At 49.0% G+C, this 13175-nt stretch overlaps 1 protein-coding gene across 2 annotated transcripts in view; it reads left to right on the plus strand.

The window, feature by feature from the left end:
- The first annotated feature begins 3186 nt into the window (after positions 1 to 3186).
- Chaf1a (chromatin assembly factor 1 subunit A) overlaps positions 3187 to 13175 on the plus strand; it is a 28289-nt gene continuing 18300 nt past the window's right edge. Inside the window, exons 1-3 of one of the 2 annotated variants that reach the window (XM_006982237.4) lie at positions 3187 to 3463; positions 7021 to 7071; positions 9300 to 10069. In XM_006982237.4, coding sequence (XP_006982299.2) covers positions 3424 to 3463; positions 7021 to 7071; positions 9300 to 10069 — 861 coding nt within the window. In that variant the 5' untranslated portion in view covers positions 3187 to 3423. Of the gene's footprint in view, positions 3464 to 3518; positions 3652 to 7020; positions 7072 to 9299; positions 10070 to 13175 lie in introns of those variants that run through there. The other variant, XM_042266832.2, reaches the window with a different exon arrangement.

Consider the following 13175-nt stretch of genomic DNA (forward strand, 5'->3'; position numbering starts at 1 on the left):
TGCCGCCCCCACCCCCCCCCCCCACGCAAACGGCATCCGCGCGCCCCGTCCCCCCCGCGCGTGCGCGCCCTCTGCAGGCCGGAGAGCGCATTGCGGCGGGAAGGTAGGCAAAAAACCCGCCCACAGCAAGGAGATGAGGGGGCGCCTAGAGAGGGCAGAGGGGGCTGCAGCGCCCTCTACAGCCGAGGAGGTGGTATAACGTCAAAGTCAGTTTTTAATTAATTAGTGTGTGCATGGGGAAGGGGGAGCAGCGTTTGCATGCCTGTGAGCGCGTTTGGAGGTCAGAGGACCGCTGCGATACTCGGGTCTCGCCTTCCACCATGTAAATCGCAGGGATCGAACTGATGTCTTCAAGCTTGGCTGTAAGCACTTTACCCACCCCCATCTCTCGGGCCTTAAGGAAAGATTCCTGACAGAGTTCACGGCTATCCTGGGCCGCTGGAACTCATAATAAATAAAATAGAGAATGAAAACAAGACAAAGTAAAGAAAATTGAAATCTCTTAGGAGCTAGAGGAATGGATGGCTTGCTGCCTTGGCAGAGGACGGGAGTTCGGTTCCCCACAACCACATCAGGCTGCTCCAGCTCCAGCTCCGCCCTCTCCTGGTCTCGGCCAACTGCGCTCAAGTCCGCAGAATCACAAGTATACCCATAACTTAAAAGACGAATATAAAATCATTTTTTAAAAATAAAAATAAGCCGGGCGGTGGTGACACATGCCTTAACCCCAGCACTCGGGAGGCAGAGCCAGCCGGATCTCTGTGAGTTCAAGGCCAGCCTGGGCTACAGAGCCAAGATCCAGGACAGGCAACAAAACTACACAGAGAAACCCTGTCTCGAAAAAAATTAAAATAAATAAATAAAATAACATGAAAAACTCAAGCTAGAGTGTCCCCAGTTTAGAAGGTGTCTTCATTTCTCTTCCCGTAGCTGTGATTAAATGCTCTGACAACAAATCCCAAACTCAGAAGAAAACACAAACGCTTGGTCCAAAGCACCCGAAAGGAGGAACGGTGCACTGCGGGTGGACGGGCAGCTCCTTGACGAAACTCCCCAGACTGACACAGGTACCTTAACCCTGAAATCATCCGTACAGATTTCAAAAGGTATACAGGGTATGCCAGGTGTGGCAGTGCACCCCTTTAATCCCAGCACTAGAGAAGCAGGGCAGGCAGATCTTCCAGTTCCAGGCCAGCCTGGTCTACATAACCAGTTACGCACCAGTCTAGCATGACTTGGAGATTAGTAATAAATGGGGGTGATGAGTAAATAGATCCTAAGGCAGGAAGAGGAAAATGTTTAGGGTGAAGGAATTTTAAAAATCTGGTGTTGCAATTGCTGACAAGTTTGGGAGATTTCATGAAGCCAAGAGTTTCCGGCAGTTTCCAAGTGACTCAACAGAACGCAGTGCAGTAGATCAAAAGAACATGTATGTGTCATCCTTATTGCTCATGATTAAAGGAGCCTTCATAGATAGTCTGGATTATGAATTGTTTGTTTGTTATTTTTAGAGACAGGTCCCATATAGCACAAGCTGGCCTTGAATTCCTGATCCTCTTGCCTCACCTACTGTTACAATGACAGGCCTAGGACACCACTTTCCGAAACGTGCGTTCGTGTGTGCGTGCGTGCGTGCATGTGTGTGTGTGTGTGTGTAACTGGAGACTACAGCCAGAGATTCCTAGCATGCCAGCAACCCACAGATTCATACAAGAATGCTCTTTATTTAGTATGTGTTTTGAGATGGAGTCTCATGGAGCTCAGGCTGGCCTTTAACTCCAGATCTTCCTCCCTTCACCTCCCAAGTGCAGGGTTGATACGTGTACAACTGTAGGGTCGGCTCCCCAAGAACTGCACGATTCAATCAAATTCTTTTTTTTTTTTAAATTTTATTTATTTATTTTTTCTATTATCAGCTTGATACGGTACAAATTTTTATCCTAGTAGTGAAATGTTTCACTGAGGCTTGCCCAGTGATTGAGTAATACCAAAACTTATTATAAGCCGCCGTCATCCTAGGGTCCCCCCTGCTGTGTAGCCTCCCTGGTTCTGTGGGTTGCAGTCTGTCAATCAAATTCTACTTCTGCGGCCAAAGACTGGATGAGGTCCTTGACACTAGAGCAAGCCTTATCTTCCCTGAGCTTATGACCAAAAAGCAATACATACCATTAATCTCTTAGCCAAACAACCCACTAGCCACAACTTCAAGAAAAGAACTGTTGTGGGCACTGAGCTGCTTGCAGGTTAAGGAGGCAAAGGTTTCTTCCTCCACCTAAGAGATGAAAAGTTTTAGAAACTGGTTGGTGGGTGCCAGGCCAGCAAGCTGTATTGTGAGACCCTGTCTCAAGAAAAGAAAGAAAGAGGGCTGGGGAGATGGCTCAGAGGTTAAGAGCACCGACTGCTCCTCCAGAGGTCCTGAGTTCAATTCCCAGCACCCACATGGTGGCTCACAACCATCTGTAATGAGATCTGGCACCCTCTTCTGTATGCATAATAAATAAATCTTTAAAAATATTTTAGAAAGAAAGAAAAGAAAGAGAGAGAGAGAAGATGAAGGCAATTAAATATTTTGATACATTGTATCACCGGCTGCCCTGGAACAGGCTATGCAGACCTGGATGTCCTCCAACTCACAGAGGTCCACCTGCCTCTGACTCCCAAATACTAGGATTAAAAGCTCATACCACCAGACTCAATGAATTAATTTTTTAATTAATATATCTTTAAAGTAATTCACGCTAAAAAAAAGTAATTCACCATTTAAAAAAGAAATTTATAATTTTACAACAGAAAATTCTACTTAAAATTAAAGCAAATCGTAATTTTTAAGGAAGCAGTTCATATTTCAGAAAAGAAACTCATAATTTAAAAAAAAGTAGTTTATAGTTAAAAAGGGAAGTAATTCATAAATGAAGACTAAAAGGATGTAATCCCCAAATTTAACTGCAGTAGCCACTTTCAACCAATCACTACCCAGGACAAACTCACTTCAGATTCCTCTCCTAATCCATAATTACAAATTGTCACTGGCGCCGACCGTGACGTAACCGTCCCGCCTCCTCCACGCATGTCAGCCAATAAAAGGGAGGACGCTTAAATTGACATTTCTTAGGACCAGTAGAAACGCGTCACTGCACAGCCACTCAAGAACCGCCCGAAAGGAGCCCGCCTCCTTCCACCTCCCGCGGGATTTTCGGGCATACAAGCCACGGTTCTCGCGAGGATGCGCCCAGCGCCCCTCTTTTCCTGAGGCAGGGCTGTCACGTGGCGCGCCCTCGTCCAATCGGCGCGCGGGCCGCGGAGGCTGCCTCGGTTCCCGCCAAATACGAGCGCGGCGGCCGCGGCGGCAGCAGTAGTGGCACCGGCGGGAGGCGGAGAGCGCACCGGGGCCGCCTGACTGAACCCTGAGCCGCCGCCGCCGCGATGCTGGAGGAGCCGGGCGCCGCGACGCCGCGAGCAGCAGGTGGGTGAAGCTGCGGCCCGAGGGAGCGGGTCCGCGCCCGGGTGGCCCGGGGACCGAGACGCGGAGACGCGAAGGGAAACTGAGGCCCCGCTCTGCGTCGTCCAGACAACGCGGACCTGGTAGCAGATGGGAAACAGGCCGGGTCGTCTTTGATGGCTCCTGAATGCATCAGTGCCCTCTTGTAGCAGGTGGGGAAACTGAGGCCAGCGAGTGGGTCGAGTCAGTTGTGCAGGTTATTAAAAGTGCATTTGTGGATTCTCGAGCGAATCGGACCTTTGCAGTGGGTGAGGAAACTGAGGCCTGTGGTCACTTGAGCTCTGGACGCCAGAGTATCAGCTGTGCGGCACAGGACGGTGGAGGGGTGGGTGGCAAGTATGACCAGGAAGCCCTCTCCTCTGAGTGTGGTATGGCTGCGGGGTCCGTGTTAGAGTCTTTGTAGCATACGGCAGGCTTCCCTAAATGTGGGGTGCCTAGTCTCCCTGCTTGACTCGGAATCGCATTCCCAGCGGTTGTGTGAGTTGAAGGACCGAAGGACTGGGAGGGACAGGGGCCACCCTGATAAGCTAAGATTGCACCAATTGAGCACCACTTGGGACACTTAGGACGGTCCCTTCTGGTACATTTATACCAGTCTGCAAGCCTGGACGTGAGTTGGAGAGCAGCGTCCTCGATCTCCGTCCACTTCTAGGATAATGCCGTCCCCCCTCCTACAGTTCTGACCACCAAAGATATGCACCTCCTCTCTCTCTCTCTCTCTCTCTCTCTCTCTCTCTCTCTCTCTCTCTCTCTCACACACACACACACACACACACACACACACACACAGGCTGGAACTGTTGCCCTGACTGGCTTGGGATTTTATGAAGACATGATTAATATTTATAAAACTGCCCGGACTATCTGGGAGCATCGTTTTTATTTAACCAAGGCAGAACGTTTAAAAGCAACACTATTGGTAATAAAGACAAGTTGGGTGTGGTAGTTCATGCCTGCACTTACAACATCCTAGAAGCTGAGGTGGGAAGATGATGAGTTCCAGGTTGATCTGGCCTCTCACCACCTGAATTTTATTGTAGGGAGGAGAGAATTGATTCCACAAACCTCCCCCCACTCCAGCAAATTAATTAAAATGTAATAAAAAATTTAAAGAAAAGATGCCTTTCAGGAAAAAAAAAATCCATTTTTTTGGGCAATAGGAAACAGGGTAATGTTACCTTTCTTCCGCTGAAATAAGAAAGGAGTGTGGGTGTTCTGAGTAGGGGTCTGAGTCTCTAAGCTGGGGTGAGTGGGCTGTCTCCACTGACAACCTCAGCTGTCCAGAGTGGAGTCTGAAATTCCATGTAGCATTAGCAAAATGTGTGGAGATTCTCCCCAAATTACTGAAGGAGTTTTTGTCCACATGATGCCTACTAGGTGAGAGTTTTTACACCTGAGCCATCTGTTTAAAAGCATTTACCCAAAGAAAGGGTCTAAGCGAGACATGGTGGTGCATTCCTTTAGTCCCAGCCCTTGGGAGGCAGAGGCAGGTGGATTTCTGTGAGTTCTAGGCCAGCCTGGTCCATGTATCGAGTTCCAGGAGAGTCAGGGCTACATAGAGGGCCACTGTCTTAAACAAACAAAAACCAGGTTCTATTTATGGTCCAACGTGCATGGATTTTGATGTGCTTACATACTCCCTGAGGTTTTTAATTTACTTTAGTGGGAAATAGTCTCTCATGGGCTTTATTATTATTATTATTATTTTGTAGTTATTATTTTTAAAACAGGGTCTTGTGTAGCCCAGGCTGGCCTCTACCTCCAGTTGCCATCATTCCTGGTTTATGCAGGGCTGTGGTTGGAACCCAGAGCTTCCTGCATGTTAGGCCAGTGTGCTACCTACTGAGCCCAACCCGGTGTTCCTTACTGTGCATTGACTGAAGCTTCCACCATGCAGTGTGTTCATTTCCTCTACTTATATACTTCGCTTAGAAAAATTAGTTTTTTAAGTTTGTTTACTTACAGGTTTATTTGATATTATGTGTCTTTATATGTCTGTACTCATGGGATAGGTGCCCATGGAGGTCAGAGAGGGCATCAGATCCCCTAGAGCTGGACTTTGAGGGGTTGTGAGCTGTTGGATCCTGATGCTGGGACTAGAGCAGCAAATGCTTTTAATTGCTGATCCCCCTGTCCAGCCCCACATTCAGTGTGTGTGTGTGTGTGTGTGTGTGTGTGTGTGTGTGTGTGTGTGTGTGTGTGTACACAGGTCAGAGGACATACGGGAGTCAGCTCTCGCCTTCCCCTGTGTGGATCCTGGGGATTGAGCTCAGATTGTCAAGTTTGGAAAGTGTCCCGACCCACTGAACCGTCTTGCCAGCTCTTACTTGTTTTTTGAGACAGCCTTGTGCAGTTTAGCCATGACTGACCTAGAATTCTATGTAACCCAGAGTGGCTTTGAAGTTGAGGCAATCCTCCTATGTGTACCTCCTTAGTCCTGGGATGGCAAGCATCACCCCATGACTGACTCTTCCTGTCTGTTTTCTCATGCCCTTGCTTTTTGCTCATAGTTCATTGGTTTCCAGTATATTCAAGTGCTAAGGGGGGCAGTATGGATCAGGTCACTGTGCTGGCATCCAGTAGGGGACATAATAGAAGTTTCTGAGTGAGAGGCCCACAGAGAAACTCAAAGCAGGATACTGAGTCTAGGATAGAATTGCTCAGTGTTGACATTTTGAGCCAAATAATTCTTTATTGGGGAGCCGGCCTATTCATCGTAGGCTGTTTAAGAAGAGTATCTGTGCATCAGCTAGAGATGAGTAGCACCCCCAAACCCTTCCCCCAGCCATGGAAACTGTCTCTATGGGCTGATGATAGGCCTCAAGGGTCAGAGTACTTGCTGCCGAGCCTGACCATTGGGTACTGTCACTACAACCCACATGTAGACTGAGAGTACAACCCCTGGAAGTTGTCCTCTGACACACCATGTGGCAAATGTAAAAACTGCGGGAGAGGAGGGATGCTCAGCAGTTACTGAGGACCAGAGTTCAGATCAGGACCCAGCACCCATACTCAGTACCTCACAACTGCTTAGAACTCCAGGTCTGGGGGACCTGACACCTCTGGCCTCTGTAGACACCCATGCACACAGACATGCATACACATAAATAAGAAAGATAAATGGTAGCTGAGTGTGGTGTTATAGCCTTCATTACTAGCATTTGAGAGGCAGGGGCAGGCAGACCTTTTTAAGTTCCAGGCCGTCCACGACTACATACTGAGACTCTGGATGAAAGAGCAAACTAATGTTTTTTGTTTTGTTTTTTAAGCCTGTAAAAGTAGGCTGTGGTACTTTGTGCCTGGGATTCCAGCACTCGGGAGGCAGAGTCAGGAGGCTTGCCATGATTTTTTTGAGCTCAGCCTGCTGCATAGTGAGATCCTATCTCAAGAGAAGAGACAGCTCAAATGGAATAGGCAGGGCCATAGGAGCCTCAGGGGGATCCGTTTGTGTGTGGCTGCTTTGAATGTTAGCTGGCCAGTAGCCCTCACCCTTAGTAACATCTGTTCTTCTTTCCCCACAGCTATGGATTGCAAAGACAGACCCGGGTTCCCAGTGAAGAGGTTGATACAAGGTAACTTGGGGCTGGGAAAGCCCTGAACCTGGTTCCTAATTTGTCTCCATTGGCTTCTGTGGAGTCCTCAGTGGCCTGTTAAGGGCTGAGGGGAAGACAGCAGTTGCTCCCTCCAGTTTGGACATCTTCCAAAGCTTTGGAGGTCACAAGTGCTTCTTACATCTTATCTCTGGTTTTGGTGCTGGAACCCAGCCCAGGACCTCATATGGCAGCCAAGTCCTGCACCGCTCAGCTGCACCGACACCCAAAATTTTTCTTTGGGATATGTGTGTATATGGTGAGCCTTGTATGCTTGGGGCTCACTGTGAGTTTAGAATTGAATTATGTTTCATGGATACTGTATGTACATGAACCCAGAGCATTTGTGTTGCTTTCATTTGCTTAGTTTTATTTTTGAGTGATTACTAATGTGTGCATATTTTAAGAGAAAAATTCATTGCATGTTTTTTTATCATGAGTCAGAGCCTCACTATGTAGCCCAGGCTGATCTAGAACTCAAAAAGAGCCACCTGCCTCTGTATCCTGTGTGCTGGGATTAAAGGTGTATGCCACCATGCCTAGCTTCCAGTTTTAATTTTTTAAATGATGTGTTTATTTTCACTTTGTCTTTCTGAACATTTGCCTCTGTATGTGCCTCTGCACATTTTAATGTGCCATCTATATGCAGTGCCCACTGCAGGTGGAAGATCCTTGTTACAGGTGGTTGTGAGCCACCAAGTGGATGCTGGGTCCTGAACCCGGGTCCTCTGTAAGACCAGCAAGTGCTCCTTACCACTGAGTCATTTCTAGTCCGTTTTATATACTTTAAAGATCCATTAAATTGTCTTTAATTAGGTGTGCATATGTGGGTGGTTATGTGCACCACTTGCTTGCAGAGGCCATGGAAAGTCGGATTCCCTGAAGCAGGATTTATAGGCAGCTGTGAGCCACTTCATGTGCTGGGGACCCAACTTTACAAGAGCAGGATGTGCTCTCAACCCTTGAGCCACCTCTCAAGCTGCTAGGTTTTGGTTTTTGAGACAGGATCTCACTCTTTAGTCTAGCTTACCTACTAGCTATAAAGTCCAGACTGGCCCTTCACATCTTCCTGCCTCAGCTGGAATCAGGAGCATACCTCCGCAAGAGACCCCTTTTCAAGGCTTTGGGATTGGTGTTGTGTGCCCCGCAGAGGGACTGGGAGGCAGAGCTTCGCCCCAGAGCAGGGTTTCCAACTCACCCTTTGATTTGTGTACAAATAATGATTCTTCTGTGTGTGTGCACGTGCTGGGTGTGTGTTCTGAGGTGCGCAGGTGGCGGCAGAAGACCACTTGTGCAAGCCTTACTCCTTCCCAAGTGGGTCTTTGCCTCAGGCTTGGCAGCTACACCCTGGCTTCTTCCCAGTAGGTGCCAATAGCTGCCCCCAAGTTGAGGCAACCAGACAGACACTGCCTGACTGCTGAGGCAGAACTGCTACCTATGTGGAGAGTGCTTCTGGGCAGCGCATCAATGTTTCTTATTCACAAGCCATGCCCTTGCCCTCGGCCGAAGTGGCAGTGGGATTGTGTCAAGGATCGAGGCTCCCATTGCAGAGCCCAGCTGTCTATCTGGTGGCTCCTAGCAGTTCCCTCCCTGCTCGGGACTCCACGGCCAGGCTGGCTTGGGTGGAATGTGTCCTGGGTGGGAGGAATCAGCAGAGCCTGAAACCTCAGGGCAGCCATGTTTCATGAGCTGCCCAAATGTAGGGAAAAGGTTGGTTTGGCTTTTGACTAACGTAGGTAGAATTAACCAATGGCACTTGGCGTTTAAATGCATGGAGTGGGGAGTGAGCCCCCGAGGTCAGGTGAAAGTGCCCGCTGCCAAGCCTCACTGCTTGAGTTTGATCCCCAGCCTTCAGCAGCACCCACCTCTTCTTAAATTTTCTGGGTATGGGTGCTTTCCCTGCAAGTATGTTGGTGCATCATGTTCATGTCTGGTGTCCTTGGAGGTCAGAAGGAGGTGTCAGGTCTCCTCTGGAACAGGTGGTTGTGAGCCACCATGTCAGTGCTGGGAGTTGATCTCAGGTCCTCTGTAAGCAGTCAGTGCTCTTTATGGCTGAGCCATCTCCCCAGCCCTCAGCAGCTCATTTTTGGGCTTGAAATTTTCACCACAAACCCCCCATAGGGCCATTAATGCCTGGGCACTCAGGTTTTGAGCACAGGTTGATGGTCTCCCTCTGCTGTCACTGAAGATGTTGCTTCTCTTCATTTCAGCCCGCCTGCCCTTCAAACGTCTGAACCTTGTCCCCAAGGAGAAAGCCGAGGAAACACCACCTAAAGTGTCTATGGAAGATAAAGTTCGGGATCTACAATTGTCCTTGGACACTTTGGAAAACCGCTGTCACACAGGTTCTCATGTAGGCTTGAGTCCGAAGCTGGTCAGTGGCCGGGGCCCCATCGATAGCTTCTTGAGGGCCACGATAAAGCCAGTGCAGAGTATGGTCATCATCGACCTGACCGAGAACTCCAATGACATTCCAGACAGCCCTGAGGGCCCAGCGGAAGGAGCCACCAAGCAGCAGGGGCCCTCCACAGCGGAGCAGTGTCTCCAAGAGAGCCCTTCAGACATTCCCTGCCGTGTGGAGGAAGAGCCTGGCAGCCCAGGAGGCCCACAGAGGACGGGTAGCTGTCGAGCTGGCTCATTACCGAGCTGCCCTGAGCTGACTGAGGGTTCCAGGACATCCCCTGTAAAGGAGCCGCCAGGCTGGAGCAAGGCAGGGAATCTCCTGTTTATAGAGAAAGTGCCCGTGGTGGTGCTTGAGGACATCCTGGCCGCTAAGCCTCCCCACACCTCTCTTCCCACGATGTCCCTGGACAGGAGTGTCACTTCAGAGAGTGAAGTGCAGGAGTCCTGCCCTGAGGATGATTCCATACTGAGTCACTCTTCCACCAGCTCCTCTTCTCCAACCAGCTCTCCTGAGGGACTGTCTGCACCCCCAGCACAGCTCAGTGGGACCAGCCCCCCCTCCACACCCATCTGCATAGTGAGTACCCACCCCCCAGAATCCCAGGGTACTGACCAGGCCTCACACTGGGTAGAGCGAGCGCTAGCCCTGCATGCTGGAAGCACCAGGCTCCATCCTAGGCACCTCAGAAACCTGTTACGTCAGCACTGGGGAAGTAGAGAGAGGAGGATCTGGAGGTCAGGGTTAGCCTCAGTTATGTAGTGAATTTGAGGCCAGCCTAGGCTACATGAGTACATGAGACCTTGTTTTAAGCTAATCATAAATCATTATAATGGTGGTAGTGGTGGTAGTCCACGCCCTTAATCCCAGCATTTGGGAGGCAGAGCCCGGCAGATCTCTGTGAGTTCAAGGCCAGCCTGGTCTACAGAGTAAGATCCAGGACAGGCACCAAAACTACACAGAGAAACCCTGTCTCGAAAAAACCAAAACAAACAAAAACATTATATGGCCAGCCATGGTGGCAACATGCTTTTAATCCCAGCTCTCGGGAGACAGAGGCAGGTGGATCTCTTTAGTTCAAAGCCCAATAGGGCTGCATAGTGAGATCCTGTCTAAAAACAAAACAAAAAGGAGGTTCATAGAATAAAAATTAATTAAAAATTAATTACTTGGTCTTGGGACCCCAAGAGGTCAAAACCTGCTTGTCACATTACAGACATTGCAAAACTCACAACAGATGCTCCTGAGCATTTGGACAAGGGATGCTGAAGCATGCTGTGGCCAGGCTCACTTTTGCCCTTGTCTTAAAGCTAAGTTTTCCAACACCTGCCAACTTCCTGCTTTATTTTTTCATTCTGGTGCTGGAGATGGGACTTGACTTGACACATCCCTCTCCACCAAAATGGCCATCCTGAGGTCACCACTAACCGGATGTCAACGAGGTCTGGAAGAGTAACTCAGAGCTAGGCCACCTGCCTCATGCACAGAAACCCAGGGGCCTCACACATGCTAGGCAAGCACTTGACTGCTGAACCATATCCCCAGCCGGCTTTCCTTGGTTTTGTTAAGACTTCATGTATGGTCCAGGCTGCCCTGGATGCCCTCAGCCTCCCAAACACTATGATTACATATAATGGGTTTTGTGTGTGTGTGTGTGTGTGTGTGTATGTGTGTGTGGTTTTTTTGAGACAGGGTTTCTTGTGTAGCCCTAAACTTACTCTTTAGACCAGGCTGGCCTCGAACTCACTGAGACCCACCTGCGTCTGCCTCCCTAGTGCTGGGTTTAAAGGCGTGCGCCACCACCCAGCTATGGATCTCCTTTTAAACCTTATGAGCCTCTTGCATTCTGCTGTTTGTGTACCTTCACACAGCCTGAAGTTCATTTCAGCCCTCTCTTGGGAGGCATATTGGTGGCAGCCTGTCAGGCAAGTGAGGTCAGGTGTGGGATTTTGCACTGGTAGTCATACATCGGTGCTCAGGGAGTCTTGTATTGGGGAGGACTTGGCATTTCAAATATGGGTGTCCCACTTTTATTGGTTTCAAATCTGCAGTGACAGATATGTCAATTCTCAGGTGTCCTTAAAATCTCAAAGATAAAACTATATAATTTTTTTTTTTAAATTTTATCCAAACCAGTCATGATGGTACATGCCTGTAATCCCAGGGTTTGGTGTGAGGCAAGAGGATTCTCATGAGTGAGGCCAGCCTGGAATGTATAGTTGGACCAGAAGCCTTGAACAAAGTCAGTTCAGAATCCCAAAATATTCTGATTGTGTGGCACTTTGATTTGTTCACATTAGACACATGGGTGGTTTGTTCATCAGTTCCTGTGAGGTCTGATCAGATCGCCAGCCTTAGTGGCTTTGTGACTTCGTTGTTTTTTGAGACAGGGTTTCTCTCTGTGGCCTTGGCTGTCCTTGAACTAGCACTGTAGACCAGGTTGGCCTTGAACTCAGAGATCCGCTTGCCTCTGCCTCTGGAGTGCTGGGATAAAAGTGCATGCCACCACCACCTGGCTAGCTTTGTAACTTGATGTGTGAGATTGCTTCACTTACTGGGAGCACAGGCGTCCTGGGAGATGTGGTGACTTGCTGACTTGACAAACTGAACTTGGAGCTTCTGCCCTGCCCCTCCAGCCTCATTGGCCACCTTGTCTGTACATGCCACCTCTTGAGTCTGGCTTCATCTTCACCTTGCAGCATCTCTATCCCATGGGGCATCAAGATGTTCTGTCCCTAGTTGGGTCATAGATCCACCTCATAAAGTTCGACTTGATTCCTGCCCCCAGGGAATCTGGAACTCAAGGCCTTTCCAACCTATCAGATCAGGATCTGTCTGGGTAGTTTTTGTTTTTGACGTGGGGGTGTTGCTGTGTGGACAGGCTGGCCACAAGCCAGGTAACAGTCAATAAAAGCTAGGCCTGGCTCCTGCCCCCAAATCTTTTCAAGCCATACTTGGTCCCTAAGGCCTTCATGTCTTAGTGCTTCGGGGGTCATTGTAGGGATCCTCTGCTTTCCCAGCCAGCCTGCCCCTCTCCTGATAGGGGTGGGGGTGGGAGCCATTTTCCCAGCTCACAAGACAGTTCTTGTCACCTTTCATTTTGTTTTTCAAGACAGGTCTCTACTTAACCTTGACTGTCGTAGAACTTGCTGTGTAGATCAGGCTCAGGCTGGCCTCACTCACAAAGATACACCTGCCTGTGCTTCCCAAGTGTTGGTGCCTGTCTCGGTTTTGGTTGTTGTTGTTGTTTTTAAGGTTTTTGTTTGTTTGTTTGTTTTGTTTTGTTAAATTTTCTATACCAATCCCAGTTCCTTCCTCCTTCCCCGGTACCTGACTGTTTTGTGTTTGAGAATTCCATGTTGGGGTTGGGGATTTAGCTCAGTGCTAGAGCCCCCAAATTCTTCTCTCCCCTTCAACTTCATGAGCCTTTTGGGGGGAGGGTTTGGGGAGTAGATTTTTTTTCAAGACAGGGTTTCTCTGTGTAACAGCCCTGGCTATCTTGGAACTCACTCTGTTGTAGCTCGAGTTTTCCTGCCTTGCCCACAGTCAGGACAAATCTTTGTCACCCGCCAGTCCCACAGCCACTCAGCCCCAACCAAGTAAACACAGAGACTTATATTGCTTACAAACTGTATGGCCGTGGCAGGCTTCTTACTAACTGTTCTTATATCTTAAATTAATCCAT

This window comes from Peromyscus maniculatus, chromosome 22, assembly GCF_049852395.1.
Source record: "Peromyscus maniculatus bairdii isolate BWxNUB_F1_BW_parent chromosome 22, HU_Pman_BW_mat_3.1, whole genome shotgun sequence".
NCBI classification, from domain to species: domain Eukaryota; kingdom Metazoa; phylum Chordata; class Mammalia; order Rodentia; family Cricetidae; genus Peromyscus; species Peromyscus maniculatus.